This window comes from Pseudopodoces humilis, chromosome 11 (genome assembly GCF_049639895.1).
Source record: "Pseudopodoces humilis isolate 2021_Gansu_Grassland_sample_001 chromosome 11, ASM4963989v1, whole genome shotgun sequence".
Classification (NCBI taxonomy): Eukaryota; Metazoa; Chordata; class Aves; order Passeriformes; family Paridae; genus Pseudopodoces; species Pseudopodoces humilis.
In genome coordinates, this window is record NC_142210.1 from 10495067 (window position 1) to 10511475 (window position 16409).

General features: G+C 39.8%; 1 protein-coding gene across 1 annotated transcript in view; it reads left to right on the forward strand.

Annotated features, from left to right (window-relative positions):
* The first annotated feature begins 1182 nt into the window (after window positions 1-1182).
* The window catches only part of RASA2 (RAS p21 protein activator 2), a 45325-nt gene continuing 30098 nt past the window's right edge, over window positions 1183-16409 (forward strand). Inside the window, exons 1-4 of the mRNA XM_005527054.3 lie at window positions 1183-1263; window positions 6690-6795; window positions 11970-12073; window positions 13128-13222. Coding sequence (XP_005527111.1) covers window positions 1203-1263; window positions 6690-6795; window positions 11970-12073; window positions 13128-13222 — 366 coding nt within the window. The 5' untranslated portion in view covers window positions 1183-1202. The remainder of the gene's footprint in view (window positions 1264-6689; window positions 6796-11969; window positions 12074-13127; window positions 13223-16409) is intronic.

Below are 16409 nucleotides of genomic sequence, written 5' to 3' on the forward strand. Positions count from 1 at the left end.
CACCAGACTCAGTGCCTACAGGGTCTGGGAACAGATGCACCCTCAATTTGACCCGGAGTGACACCAAAGTGGAGGCGTCACCTTGCAGCCGACGGCTTGGTGGATTGTGCAGGCCCAAGACAGACACCCACCACCACTGCAGGATCGGGTGAAGTCCCAGTTTAGCCAGATCCCAGAGTTTCACATTAGGATCCATGTCTTCAAGAGTCCATGGTGGAAAATGTGATGCAAAGGCTCTTCAGTTATTGATGAAGGCGAGCTGCTGCAGCCTACAAATACCTCTGTGTGACTGGGCGCTGTGTGACTCCTGAGGGATTCATAGCCTGTGGCATTCCACAGGCAGCGTGACACCTGCTCCTGGGGGAGTGCTGGCAGCCGAGCCATTTCCTACTCGTTTCATGGCATTTCTCACACAGCCGAAGAGCTGAACGTGAACTAGTGACAGCAGAGGAGTTCTAATGGAGCCCGTGACGTGCTTTGCACAGGGACAGGCGCTTGGCACACCAGAGACCAAAATGGCCGGACCTGCCACTCGTTCCATTTAATGTGAACACCTGCAACATGAGCAATCTCAGCATAGAGAACACAGCGCTCAACGTGCCGGGCCGCCGAGCTCTCTACCCCGGTGGGAGGCACAGAGCCACAGAACCAATTAGGCTGGAAAATACCTCTGAGATCATCGAGTCCAACCTATACCTGATACCACCTCGTCAACCAGACCCTGGCCCTGAGTGCCACATCCAGTCTTTCTTTAAACACCTCCAGGGACGGTGACTCCACCACCTCCCTTGAGCAGCCCATTCCATTACCTAATCACCCTTTCTGTGAAGAATTTCATCCTAATGTGTAACCTAACCCTCCTCTGGTGCAGCTTAAGGCTATGTCCTGTCTTCCTGACTATAGAGCAGGGGAAGGGGCGGTCAGGGAAAGCTCAGAACTGGCCGAGCTCCCACCCCGGCGCCCAGCGCTGCGAAACCCCAGGCCAGCGGGAGCGCGGGGTGCCGAGCCCCGGGTGGAGCCGCCTCAGCGCAGCGGGAGCAGCCGCCCCAGCGCAGGCGCCGCGCCCCCCGCCAGCCCCGGCCGGTGGTGCCCGCGGGCGGCGGGGGCGGGGCGGGCGGAGGGGCCGGGCCGCTCCTTCCCTCCCTCCCTCCCTTCCTTCCCCCGCGGGGCTGAACTGCGCAGGCGGCGGCGGTGCTGGCGCGATGGCGGCGGGAGACGGCGGCGACGAGGTGCGGGTGCTGCAGAACCTGCGGGGGAAGATCTGTAAGTGCGGTACTGCGGTGGGGCCGAGCGCCCGGGGCCGCCGCGCTCAGGTGTCGCTCCTGCCCCGGCTCCCCACCCGGCCCCGCTGCTGCCGCTCTCTCCCCGCGGCGAGACGGGCGGGCGCTGGCGCGGCGGCCCTGGAGGCGGCGGGGCGGGGGCGGGAGCGGGAGGGCGCGGAGGGGCCGCGGCGGCCACGGGCCGGGTACGGGTCGGGCCGCGCGGAGGCGGCCCCGTGGAGGGGCTTTGTGGCGGAGCGACGACACGTGCGGGGCTGGGCCGGGGTCTGTGCGCTCCGGGGCGGGAGGGAGGCGGGGTGGGTGGGTGAGCGCATGGATGGATGGACGGACGGACGGACGCGGCGGCGCCGCGGGAGGCCCGGAGTGGCAGGGAAGCATCCGTGGTTCCGAGGGATCCCTGGAGTCAGCGGGCGGGCAGAAATGCCCCCTCCTGCCCGGACCTCGGGCATTAGAGTCTGTTTGTCAGGCTGAAGTTGCGAAATTAGCGATGTGCAGGAAGTTGGTGGTGAAGGGCTGTTCTGGAAGCGGTCACCAGTACTCCCGTGCTTCTGTGCAGCGTGTGTGCGAGCGGGAGGAGGCGGAGAGAGAGGCCGCTGGCCTTATTTTGGTGGCTGGGAAATGCTGACTGCCAATACCGATAGCCTCGGTAACGTGGGAAGCCGGCGGATGGGCTGGGAGGAGAGCTCGGGGAGGCGCACAGATAGTGAGTGCGGTGCGGCTGGGGAGCACTTCAAAGCGAGTGGGAGAAACAGGATGTGCGGCGGCTTCCTGAGGGGTATCGGAGTACATTCATAACGCTCGGACGCGGCCTGGTTGTTTCCTTTCTCACGCAGCCGATCGACTTTTTTGAGAATGAAGCGAAACAAGTTGAATCGGGCATGGCGCTGGGGTTGAGAACCGGTTGTGAAAACATGTTGAAGGATTAGGTTTGGTGAAGGAGTGGAGTCGTGTTTACTTAAATATCGTCATGCAGCCTAGATGTATTTACCGTGTCTTCAGTAAATAGAAGACTGGCTCATGAAAGCAGGAGATGGCCTGGAGTGGAGCTGGAGGTGCTCTCATTCTGAGGTGTGAGCAGTAAGACGTGGTTGGGTAAGCAAGGCTGAACACACGCTGGGATTTGCTGCTGTTAGCAGTTAGCACAGAAATAATACAGGCCAGCTAGCCTTTAAAAAAGCATAAGCATAGTGTTAGTTTTGGGGTTAAAGCATGAATTCACAGAATCATAGGATTATGAAATGGTTTGGTTTGGAAGGGACCTTAAATATTTTCTCATTCTGATGCTGGTGCCAAGGACTACCTTCTGGTAGACCATCTCAGAGCTCCATCCAGCCTGGCCTTGAACACTTCCAAGGATTGGGGCATCCACAGCTTGTCTGTGCCAGTGCCTCACCACCCTCAGAGTAAAGCATTTGTTCCATATAATTAACCTAAATTTCTGCTCTTTCAATTTGTTCCCATTACTCCTCATCGTGTCACTGCAGTTCCTGATGAAAAGTCCCTCTCTGACTTACCCCATGAGATATTAGAAGGTTGCTGTGAGGTTTTCACACAACCTTCTCCAGGCTGAGCAGCCCCACCTTTCTTAATCTGTCTTTAGTAATCTCTAGCAACCAATGTTTTATGTATTCCCTAGGAAGCAGGTCATAGTACTCCCTAGGAAGAAGGACTATGACCTGCTTCCTAGGAATACATAAGAAATTGGTCGCTAAAGATTATTGAAGCTGGCTTATTTTTTGATACTATTCTGCTTCCTATCTTTTATCATAAGGTTTGGTCAACACTGGACTAGATAACATTCAGTGAGTTTTACATTTTGGGGTACTCGAACCTGATGAAAGTTTTCCACTAAGCATTAAAAAACAGAGCAAAATGTCTTGAGACTTATGTTGAAACCATATTTCAGCATAATAGTTGAATAGTTTTACTATTGCATTATATTAGAAATACTAGAATTATGAATTATATCTATTAAATTATTAAAATTATAAATTTTACTATTATAAAACAATAGTTTTATTGTCCCATTTATGTGTTATAGATTGAGCCTGTGGTTGTACCGTAACTTTGAATGGTAAGTTAGCTGACAAAAGAGTTGGTAAACAGAGGACTACTTCTACAAGACCCTTCTTCCTGGAGAATATATGAAAAGTTCATTGCTAAAGATGAACCTATAAGAGCCCATTTGAAAAATGTGTGGAAGTAACAGCTGCAATAAAAGACATGTCTTGAAACAGTGTGAAAATCACTTTGTAAGCATACTTATTTCTTCTAAGAAAACAAAAACTGTTTCAAAACTCAATGAGTTAAATAAGCTGTGGAAGCTTCGGCACCCTCTGGTGCCTAGATGCTCTTTTGGCTTCTTTGCACTGCAAATACTGCGTTATTTTCACTTCTTGCTAGTATTTTAATACTGTGTTTTGTAGGGGAAAACCCTCTGAATGAACAATAATAAACAAATGTAATAATGTAATCCTCCTTGATCTGGAGGGATTAGCAGTAATAGACCTCACTTTGGAAGGCTGATGTTCATAGTCTGAAGGAATTCTTTATAGCATATTTCTTATAAGGAAAATACATTTTGGTGCCCAAGCTTTGCTGGCAGTTAAAACTTGACACTGACTCATTTTATGTGTGTTGCATGAGAGAGCATGGTAGTTTTAATGAGGTAATGTCAGTTCCGTGTAATTCTGCATGTATAGAAAATGCCATCTGCAGAGAGTTGTTATTTATACTGTGTTTTGCAATGCAGAAATCAGTGGCAAAATCTAAATTCAGTGATGTTATACAAATCATTACACCAGATTTAGAACTGAGACACGTTCTTAAAGGTGGCATAAGCAGCCATGGCATACCTAACAGTGAAGAGCCTGAGACATGTTTTCAGTCCTTGGTACACTGTGGGCTGTTAATGTTTGCAGCCAGTCTTCTGCCTCTGGTTTTCAAGTGATGTAAGATGAATTGGTCTTGCCTGTTTAAGACCCTGTAATATTTTTGGAAAAGGTAGTACTAGTCTTAAGCAGGTTTTCACCAAAAATCCATTCAAAGACTGTCTTTCCATTTTGACAATGCTTTTGTATTGATGGCTCTATTTTGTATGCCATAGTAATGACAAAAATGCTTTACAAAGGTATGTGGTGTCAGGTAGCTTTAGGCATATCTGGTAGTGCAGTGTTTTCAGGCTGTGGCTTTTGTTTTCATTTTATGCCGTACAGAAGTACAGTAAGTGATTTTAGTTGCCTGATTTATGGAGGGTTTACTGAAACCTGCGTTAGTGAAGAACTTGGAAAAATGTCCCAGTTGTCTCCTAGAGTTCATTTGACAAAATTCAGGATGCATTCTTCTTCAAACTTGGGCTGTGTTTTTGAAAGTGCATTATTGGATTTTGCTGCACTCCTGGTGTGGAATTTATTGTTGCTATATAGTATGTTTAGTCCTTCGAAGCAAATACTTCAGAGTTTGTGTGCATAAATGTCTTCTGGCAGGGACCCAGAACAAAGACATTTAGAAGATGGATAATAATTGCACACTTTAACTCAACAGAGGATATTATATATATGTACTGAAAATGTAAACATTCAAGCAGATATCTGATGCTGTTAATCTTTGATTTTAATGCAACCATTATAGCTTTAGGTTTCTCAGAAAAAGAAAAATGTAGTGTAATTGAAGACTTAAGTTTTTTTGGTTTTTTTTTTTTTTTTAATAAGGAAATAAGCTTCTGTTCACGTCTCAATCTGTCAGCATGAAGTCTGGTGCTTAAAAATAATGCATATACTTCCTCCTCTCCTGCATCAAAGCTGGTGAAAAGCTTGTTGATGCTTCTGAGAGCACAGGTTTTAGCTGTGGAAGTTCCTTAAGTATCTGTTCATGCTTTCCATCAGTGTACATATCCCTGACCTGGAAAATATCATGATTGAAGTTCAGTCTCTGTTCCTGTTAAACTGTCACATTCTCTGCTCACAGACAGTCAGGGAAGACTTTTCCTGTGCTGGGCATTACTTACTTACCTTCCAAGGCTGTAATAGGTTAACCTAAATTAACCATCTAACACAAAAAGAGTGTGGAGGAGAGAAAAGACAGAATTTTGATTTTTACATCTTACCAGCATAGAGAATAAAGCTTACTCACTGTGCTTCATATCTGCATTTTTAAAAATATAAACATGTATGACATTTCAAATCCAGTTTCAAACAGTGCTTTCTGAAAGATCTTAGGCTATTCAAACATAAAGGTAATTAAAACTCAATACTTGGATGTACTTTTAATCCTATTTTTAATATCTTACATAAATAGATAATGTTTAGATAAAGCTGATTCCACATGTCATCAGGGAGAGGTATTTCCAGCAGCAGGCAAGGATGGACACTACTGTGAGAGGTCCTGGCTAAGACCTAATGCAATTCTTGTTGCCTGTGGTATGGACAACCAAGTGGAACAGGGACAGATCACCTGCTTGGTTTAGGACCCTTTCATGGGAAAGAGTACCAGAAAAGCTTGTAATTTATTTTAACAAAATAAAAGGCAGAAAGGGGTCTGTTTGGTCTCTTCAGACGTTCGAAGTGGGAGGAGACATTTGGGCAGAAAGTCACTGTTTAATCTAGAGAACATGTTGCTATAAATTAATGTAGATGTCTGTAGCATTTGGATTTTGGAAGAGCTTTCCAGCTTCAACTAGTTTTAGCTATGATTGCTCAGAGAGAACCATTTCCTAAGAGATCTGTCTTATGTTCAGTGTGTAATTGTAGTGGCCTAGATTCAATACCCAGCAAATCTTTTTATTCTTGTGCTGACAATTTCTCTTTCTTATTGAAAACTTCCTTTTCTTTTCCATGTTGCATTGAATTAGGAGGTGATTATTTCCCCCTTCTACTAGTTAGGAAAAAATGAACAGTACTCATGAGGGATATATTTTCAAAGGCTCAGTCAACTCAAAATCTGCCATTCATTGTGGAAAATTAAATAAAGATTTGATGGGCAAGTTCTTATTAATCAGCTTCCTTTAGCCAAAGTATTTGCAGAGAAAATACCAAGTGAACAATAGCTCAGGCAGATTATGTCTTGATGTTATGACCTAATGCCATATGACCTCAGGCTGTGAGTGTCTCGGATTTAGCAAGTTGTGCAGGGTCAAACCAGAGAAGAGACCTTTCAAGGGAAAGTGCAGGTGCTGCAGGAAGTGGTGTTCATGAGTCAGTGTGTGTCTCTTCCTGTCAACTCTCATTCCATATGAAGCTGGATATAGCAACTTCTCTGCCCTCTTGAATCTTACAAACTGAAAATGAATAGCACAATGCATGCTGAATGGAAAAGTAAATTTTTTGAACACACTAAAACTGTAATATTCTTGTACATAATATTTTGTAAGTTTTTTCCTGCAATATTTATAGTATTTTTTTTAATTTACAGATGATGCCAAGCACTTAGTACCCAACAAAATGAGAGACTTTTTCTGTACCATAAACTTGGACCAGGAAGAAGTTTTTCGTACACAGGTAGTTGAAAAATCTTTAAGGTAAGCTCAGTTTTTAAATTGATATGAGCAAGACTGCCCAATACCAGTGTATGTGGCTTTTCTGTACTACTTTAAAATGAGAACTGACTTGTGACAGCTGCTCAGAGATGTTACACCAATGTGTAAATCATGAGAATGTGCAAGAAGTCAAAAGTGAGTCTTGTGAGCTTTTAAATGAGGTATGCTAGAATATATTTCACTATTACTCTATTCTGTTAGAACAGAGTTCTTGCTAGATTGTTTTCTGGGGAAAGAAATCCACTTGATACTTGCTTCCCATGTAATTTCCTGTTTCTGACAAGCAGTTGAACTGTATTGGTGGAATTCTGCTCTTACTGTGTATCTGGTAAAACCTGTTTCTAGAAGAAGGAACTGGAGCTTTGCCATGTATGAGAGTTTTCTGTGCTGTGGGGTGTCCCCTGAACAGATCTTGTTCTCTCCTGTAATTCTTGTTCTGGGAGCTGTAACAGGACCCACACAATGCCTTGCTTTGCTTCCCTGGGCACCATTTGCTGTAGATTCTGCTACTGTCTTACAGCCTTAAAAGGAATCAAGCAAAAAGTCAGGATGGTGTAGCTGCAGTAGCGTAGGTGCTTGCATGTCTCAAAACTCTGAAGTTCACAGAGGACCCAAAAAAGCATCACTGCAGCTTCATTGTTCAGCCTATCTGAGTGACAGTTTCAGTTATGTGGAGGTGACATTAAACCTTTCTTTTAAAACCCAGTCTGTTCAAACTCTTGAAAGTTATCTTAATTCCTTTTTCCAGTGGTTAGTATTTCCAGTGATTTTCCAGTGTTAGTATCTGTTCTTTGAGCTCGCTTTCCAGATGTTTACAGTATAGGAACAGCTCCGATGTCAAACTTAAATAGGAAATTTAATTTTTTCAGAACATTGCTTCAGGCCCTCCTTATACTTCTGCATGAAAAGCAAATGCCACATATGTACAATCAGGAACAAATATTTTGCTTATATTCCTAATCTGTTACTGCTGTAGTCAGATCCATAAAATTTTCAGAATTTACCAGGCTGCAATTGAGATGGATTGATTACCAAAACAAAATCTATTGAGTAATCCTTCAGAGAAAAATGTTAGAGAAACTGTATTGATAAAGCAGAAACTTAACATTTCCCCTTCAAATAGACAATAGTTTGATGAGCAAAAAACCCCAACCCAACATATCTCTGAAAGACTTTGCTCTCTGATTTTGATGTTCATAATGGAAACCCTAGAAGTTACTACTATGGTTAGGAATAAGACCTGTTACATGTGATGTGTATACAGACATTTTACTTATGTTCTATTTTAAAATTATTAAATTTATGTGCTTTCATCACCTGATAAAAGAAGTATTAGTTGAGTAATAAAATATTTGATAAAGTAAAACACCTTAGCTCCATCAAAAAAAATTTAATAATATTGAAGTTTTAACTTAAATTTAATTGCAATGTCATTAATACTCTACTGAGGAAATTAAGTGAAAAATCTCACTATAACAAAACAGTTGGGGAGAGAGAAGTCTCAAATAACATGCCTCAAATAGAGAACTTTTCAGGTGATATGCAATTAATATTTGTAAGATAACAGCATTGTATTAGAAGTTAGAACCTGGTGTTTTAGAATTGCTCTTTACCTTTCTGTCTCCACTGACTTCATAGGTGACTTCTTCATCCTCTGAATTAGGGGAAAGTTCCATACAAACCAGTGGAATGTAATAAAATAACTCATCCTCTATTAGCAGCAACATGTGTTGGGGGCTTACACTGGATTGCTACTGTGTATGCAGTTATGAAGGTTGACTCTCATTCCAGAAACTTCATTACAACATCTTGTTTCTTATTGCTTTGTTAAACTAGAAACTGTACTAACCTAGAGATATTGGGACAGGAGATGAAGGCTCCAATCTCTTATTAACCTGAAAACTTTATAAATTGCTTTTCAGTAAGGTGTAGTACAGTATAATTTTAGTCATAGATGCAGCTTTGAATTTCATCATTTTATTTCATATTGTTTGCTTGATTTTTCTTTCACACAGTCTATTTTTTTCACTGTACTATGGGTTGCAAATTTATACAAGTTGTAATCTAAATTTTAGTCTTGGGAATATCAGCTAATTAAATGTCTGTGGAAGTAATTATCACTAGAATTAAAATTAGTTTTGAGTACAGTGATTGAAAAGTATTAAGAAGTGGGTTTTTTAAATGTGCAAATTGGTTTGGCCTTCCACCAGAACTAAAAGAGTTGTTGGAGTGCAGATGTAGAACAAATGACTTTCCAAAGTTAAAAAAAAATTAATACAGAAGTGAAAGAGGGATATTTTGGCTAATGATGCAAGAAATATTTCTTGACGTGGTGTGGGATTTCTGTGGGTTCTGAAGAAAAATTTTTTTTCCCCTTGGAAAGTTGAAAGGATATCTGTGAGCCTTCTCAGATGTCTGTGGTCAAATATAAGGAGTGGAAGGGGAATTGTGGTATGTGTGTATCCTCTTTTTAATTTTAACTAAATTCAGGTTCTTTTTTTCCCAACTGAACTTTGTGGTAGTGCAAGGTTATAGCAGAAATTAATTCCCTTGTTGATGTAACCATTTCTTTTACTAACTGACAGACTGGGGCATTGGTCAGTGTCCTCACAGAACTGCCAGGTTACTGTACCAAGGAAGGGAAGAGGAATGTGTTACAAGTGGAATTTAATCTTCTGTACTACTGTAATCCAGTTCTTCCTGTATGGTAGTCTGGTTGTCCTCTGAATTAGTGCTATCTTCTAATTTTGTATCCATCACACTCTTTAAAGTTCTTGCATCAAAGTCACAAATGAAAGTACTAAACTGACTGAATCCCTGAGGAACGGGATGAGTGAGTTCCCCACTTTAATTATTCCTCATTGGTGTAAACTGTTGTACCCCATCAGCGTATTCCGTATGTACCTAAGGATTTCTTTACTAATACACTATATTCTTTACCTTAAATTTTCTCCCTGTGCCTCATACTTAGCTGATGAATCATCTACTGATAACTGCTGTTAATTTAAAGAAAATGTATCAACATGAGTAAAACTACGTACTACCTTCTATTTGTGCTCATATTACTTTCTTGACAAATCTGAGACATAGTATAGTGTTGAAGTCAAAATAACAATAAGGAATGTTAGTGACTATTCATCCTTTGGGGGCCAGGGGATATGTGTAGCTGCAAATTTTGCTCTCTTAGGTGGAAGATAAAGGTGCTAAATAGATTACTGGAAGTCTCTGCTTGTAGTCTTCATCCCAGCCTAATTACAGTTTGGTGCACAGGGTCCCATAGGTCCATCCAGAATAGGGACTTAAACCTTTGGCACTTGTTGGCATGCACTGGAGTCGGATGTTCCCTTAAGAAGTCTGTCTGAAGCTGAACTAGAGCAGTTCCCCCTGACACCAATGCCAGCTCATTATCCCACTGTTCACTCTTTCTGCTGTAGTATCTCTTTGTTTGTACTGCAGCAACTTGATTTGTATAGCTGTGAGGGAAAGGAAATCATGGACTTGACCTAAGTTTAAAATCAGCCTTTGTTTCATCCTCGGTTTTGGTCTGAGTTATTGTATCAATACAATTAAAATGAACTGTGATGGTAGTAAGGAAGTTGAGGCTGTTTAGGGCTGTGCTGCTGCTAAAGGTAATGCTTGTGAGTTTGTACCTTCAGTCATGGTGCTGACGGGAAGAACCCAGCCCTTGTAATCAAAGCAGAATTTGTTGGCTTTGAAATAATCAAAAAAGACAGCTGAATTTTTCAACTGAGAATTCTTAAATTATTTCTCAGCGTAGTGCAAAGGCTAATACTCATTTGTCTGCTTTGAAGCCTGTGGTAAAAGGTCTGTGTTTTAACAAAATGGCATTTTCACTTGTGGAATTCCTTATAATGAATTCCTGCCCTTAAAGTTCTTGTTTCTAAGAATCTGTTCTAGATATTTGAAATACTAGATTTTTCAACTGTGTTCTTTACCACTTTTCAAGTTAGTTATCAGGTCTTCTTTTTAGTTCGTTTAATGAGCCATTGTCCTTAAGCATGAGGTAGTGTTTTCTTTTTCCGTGATTATTTTGGAGGGATGAGAGTAGGGATGGTGACCTATTCTTCCTGGGGTGGGTAGTAATATGAACTGCTTGTTCCAAACACAAGCAGATTTGTCTTATTTGTATAAGTTTAAGAAAGTATTGTAGCAGTGGTGTCAGAATGATCCTTTGCTGGGAAACAAAAAAACCCCAGCATTTGTTTCAGGGTTTGGTATAACTGTTGTCACATACTTTTCTGCATAGAAGTAGTTTCATGAGCATGAGCATCTTTCCCCAGTGATATTAATATTGTGAGAAGCAGTTGTTCCAAAATAGCAGGTTTTTTCTGTGGGTCTGCTTCACTTTTAGAATTCATTATTTACAGTAACACAAACAACATTGACTTGTTCAGTTTTGCAATACAGTTTTCTGACTACTGGGTCTGATTACATTAATAAATACTCCTTAAGTTTAATGAGAGTATTAATTCTGGGAGTGAAGATACTAATACATTGTATGAAATATGTGTAACACAGAGGAACCCAGAGTCTTTTTCTGTACAGGGCTGTGCAGATGGCAGTTAAATAGGGTGAACTGTAAACATAATATTGGACTTCTTTCGATGGAGAAATGTGGTGATCGTTTTGGTGTGAGTGAGATTGTGTGTATTTGGGATTAACGTTTCTCTTTTTCACTGCTCTGTCTTAAAGTTTCTAGTGATAATGACTTGTTACAGGTCTGAATCTTAGAGCAGCAGTTTTGACATAAAGTTAGAGCTAAACAAATGCCAGTTACTTAAGTAATCAATAAGTTGTGTTTAAATGTAGTTTAATCATGTACTAAATAAGAAAATGAAATAAAACTTGTGCACGTCTCAGGAAGTCTAGAGAACCAGCTAGAATAATTTCAAGACAGAAAAATAGAATTGCAGAGAGACACCACTCTATGTGTGCTCTGATTCTTACCTTTGATTAAACAAACAGAAAGCATTGCCATGTCATTTTGTGTTCTTGTATTGAAATGGTTTGGGGCACCTTTGATGAGAGCTCAGGGTACTGCTAAGGGCCACAGGCTGGCACAACAGAAAAATGCAGCTTTCTATATAAATTGCATAAAGTGTTTCTCTATTTTAACTTCAAATCTTTCTTTCCAGTCCTTATTTTGGAGAGGAGTTTTACTTTGAGATTCCAAGAACATTCCAGTGGTTGTCCTTTTACATTTATGATAAAAGTGTTTTACAGAAGGACCTGCGTATAGGTAAGTGTCTATGAGGTGCTGCCTGCATCTTGCAGAACACTTGGTTGTTTTCAGTAGCATTGTCTGTATTCACAATTCACATTATTCATCATAATTCACAATTATTCACAATTACTGGTGAAGCATCTTTCAAAACTTTGTATAGTGCACTTAAATGCTTCTTTAAAGTTGGAAAAGAAGGATTTTATTTCCTTGCTTCATTCTATTATACTAAAATAAGTTGGTTTCTTAGGCTTAGTAGGACATTCATATTCCTAGAACAGGAAGACATTTTATAGTCTTATTGTGGTCTGAATACATTTTCAAAAATTCTCTTCATTTCTTCTCCTCTTTTTCTTCATTGGAATATTTGAATAATTTTCCATACTTATAGATGTTTAAATAATAAATTTCGGAATAATTCCACAGTAATTACAACTGTGGAATTTTTCTTAAAACTATTTACAGAGAATTTTTTTTCCTGTCAGTGCAACCTGTAACTTAGTGACTTGTGTAGCTTAAGTGAAGAATCCCGGGAGGTGGATTTCTAATTCTCTTTTCACTGCATAATGATTTTATTGCAGCTGCATTTTGGATACAGTTGCTACAAAGCTCTAATAGTCTGCTGTGGAAGAAGCCTTTGCTTTACTTGAATTGAGGAAGGAAATAATTTGCACCAGGATGTCAGATAATTTGATGTAATAACAGCTTTCCAAATAGCAATCAGAAGAGTAAAAGGCATCTACTTCAGTTTCCTGTTTAAACAATCTTGAACACCGTTTTTGTTCTCGCAAATCTGTTATTTCCAGCCTTAAGTGTGTTCTATATTTTACCTTCTTACTCGTGATATCCAGAATAACAAATAATAATTGATGCAATCAGGCTTTTTATAAACTATTTTCTGCTTTACTTACCCATAACATTCCTTGTTTTATGTTCTTCATATAGAATCATTAACTTAAAGGAAAACTTAAAAGAGCGTTTACAAAAAATCAAATTTCAAACAAATTAAATGTTTGTTCTGTTCAGATGAAGGTAATATTTATGCTTCTCTTCCTCTGCCACCCTCCCCCAGGAAAGGTATCAATCAAAAAAGAAGATTTATGCAACTACACAGGAAAAGAGAACTGGTTTATGCTTCAACCTGTTGATTCTAATTCAGAGGTTCAGGTAACTATTAAATTGCACGTTTACATTTTGAAAGTTAAATACAGGTAAGGACATGTGATGGTAGAAGATTACATTGAGCTGTAGGAGATAGGGCTTAGCATCTGTGTTTCTTGTGAGGCACTTGTGTCTGCAGTTTGGTTACAGAATAATACACGCTACACCTAAGCTGGTATTATTCCTCATGGTACTTAAAACTGGCAGAAGACGTGAAGCAACTGTTGGGAAATGTCTTAACAGTATTTTGATATCAGAAATACTTGTAAGAGGAGTCATGTACTTGAGGCACATGAATGGATCCTAAAACTCTTGAATGTTTTTTTTTTTAGTCATTTTTGGTGTTAACTGAAATAATGGCTGATTCTGTGACATTGAAATGGTTAGTCTCCAAAACCTGGAGGTACTTGTGCTGTGCTCATTTATATTACCTGAAACAGTTTCTGCATTCAGTATCAAACAGCTTGCACTGCACAGCTTTATTTCAGCCTGTGGTTCCAGTTCTTCAAACAGGATTGTTTTAGGAACAGGTAAAAGTGAGATGGCTCTAGAAGTTGTAGCAATTCTTTTTTTGTTTCAAGAGCAAAACAGAATTCTTGAGAATCTCTTAGCCTTCTTGCTGTGATAAGCTATTAGATTTCAATGCTGTTTTTTCCAGATTTGCCTGAGGGCAAAAGTCTTAAGCTTGACAGTGTTTGTATTTTTTTAGTAACCTGAAAGTTGCTTTGTGCAGGGAGAAGCCTGGCTACTTTTACAAGATCTGAATGTGCGCAGAATTCTCATATTATTTCCACAGATGATTGATTTGTGAGCCATAAGTTTAGCCTGCAGCTCTTGGGTATAGAAGGGCATGTGGTTGCTTTTCATGAAGACAGATTTTCAAAAGGTCTGAATACCAACTTCCTCTTCTCTGAAAATCAGTCCTCTTTCAGTTATGATAGAATGGAATAGAATGGTTCATTTGAAAGGGATATAGAGATCTAGTCCAGCTACACATTGTCTTCTTTGAATTGTTTCATGTAATCAGTCTGAAAATTCTAGAAACCATTTTCCAAATGAAAACTGAAGGGCAGTTTCCACTTCGACTTAAACATTGTCATGCTTGCTGTGTTTTTTCTGTCATGAAAACATATTGAGAAAGGTATTCTTTTTGTCATAGTACTACATGAGAATGTGAAAATTCAACTAGAACATTCCATTAATAGAATTAATAGAAGCTCTTATTTTCCTATGACTGTACTGTGCAAAGCACTGTCCTGCATGACACTTGCATAGAGATGATCTTTTCTGTTCTGTATGCTCCTCATATTTATCTTTTCTTGAGTCGGGGCATGTGGGTAGGTTTCTCCTGTCCTGCTTTATTTTTCCATAAAAGTCTTCAGAGCATAGCTGAGACAAGTTCCCATCTGCCACATATGGCTGAAATCTTGTTGGTTTGGATGTGCTATACATTACATATTCTGAGATGTCCAAGATTGTTGGCTGAACATGGCTGAAAGTAGCAGACTTTTATATTGTAGATGTGCAGAAAAAGTGCATGAAATATTTATAAAGCTAAATCAGTTTGGAGGGGAAAAAAAAAGTTATTCTCCTCATGCCACCATACATGTAGTTGATTTTTTGTTTCTCTGGTTCCCTCCGTGAGTATTTTCCAGAATTTACGATGTGTGCAAGGCAATATGATAGCAGAAAAGTATTTTGTGTTCCGTGAATATGTGCAGGACACTTTGCAATTGCTTAGTTGAGGTTATTTTTGGGGTTTTCCTTAAATCTGCATTTATTTCAAGAAAAATGTTCTTTTTATGTACCAGTCATCTATACTTTACATGTTAACTTTGGTATAATTAGCAGCCTGTATACCAGGAATGTTAGTGGTGGAGACCTTTAGAAAGCAGCTGCTCTGCTCTGTGTTTTGATAATAGCTGGTTTTTGTTCTGCTGCTGTTCACAGTATTATGAGTTCATATGAATCTTGTTTTCTTCAAACTTTTTCCTTTCTCCACTAGTTCTTGAAAAATAAATAGAAATGTGGAAATACTAAGTAAATAAACCAGAATTTGAGAAGTTGGGTGAAACAGGCCACATTTAACTGCAGCTGGAACAAACTTGTTTACATATATTAGCTTTTAAAAAAAAATTCTTGTTTTCTAAAATGCAGCATGCTAGTAAATTTTTTAGAATTGCTTGACCCCTTTTTTATTTATAAAATCTTCATTAATCTGGTTTGAAATTGGGTCATTTGATTAAACACATGCACCTTTGATCTGTATTACTCATAGCAAGAAACTTTCTATAGAGATTTACATATATATAGCTTTATACCTGTATTTATACATAGCTAGAGTTTTTATAGAGATCTGTAATTGAAAAACACATTGGTAAGATCAAGATCTTTCACACACTGTTACAGTTTTTGAACACTCACTGTTCTTTTTCTTAAAATTGGTAGGATTTGTGTTAATAAAACTTCATTTTCCTATAGTAAGTACCTGAAAATTGACTGTTAATCCATTTGTAAAGTTAAAATGGTACCTACCTGCCTTTGAACAACCCTGAGATCTACTGAGGCAAAGTGCATTCACATGAAGTCACTGTTTATTATTTATTGTATAAGAATGGCTGATTTCTCTATTTTAAAGTAAAAACCTTCTGTACAGCCACATTTAAAACCCACTTGCACATTATGTCTGAAGCTCTGATATAGATCTGCAGATCAGCAACTTTAGGAAACCATCATGCTGCTCCCCACAAGCAAAATGACAAAAATGTTCTAAAACTCTCCATGTTAGGGAAATATTTACTTACAGCCATATTATTGTAGTCATCACAGTACTGAGCTGGGAACAAACTACATCCACTGGTAGTTCTCAGGAGCAGAAATGTGCTGTTTTACTCCTACTGTAAGCAAAAAGATGATGTTGAGGCCATCTACAGCATATGTTTTCTAAAACAAATGATAGTCAGCTCTTTTAATAAATACTAATAATGCTTGTCTTTTCATTTGTCATTCGAAAACCTAGCCTTGTAAGGCTGTTGGCATGCTTCTCAGTATCCTGTTTTTATCCTGTAAATCTTTTTTGGTAATGGAGTTTCTCTGCTTGACAAATACTTTCTTAATGTACCTGTGTTCCTGTCCCTGTAGTAACAGTTTGTAAAACACTTGGCAGGCATCCCAAAGCAGTTAGTTTGGAGCT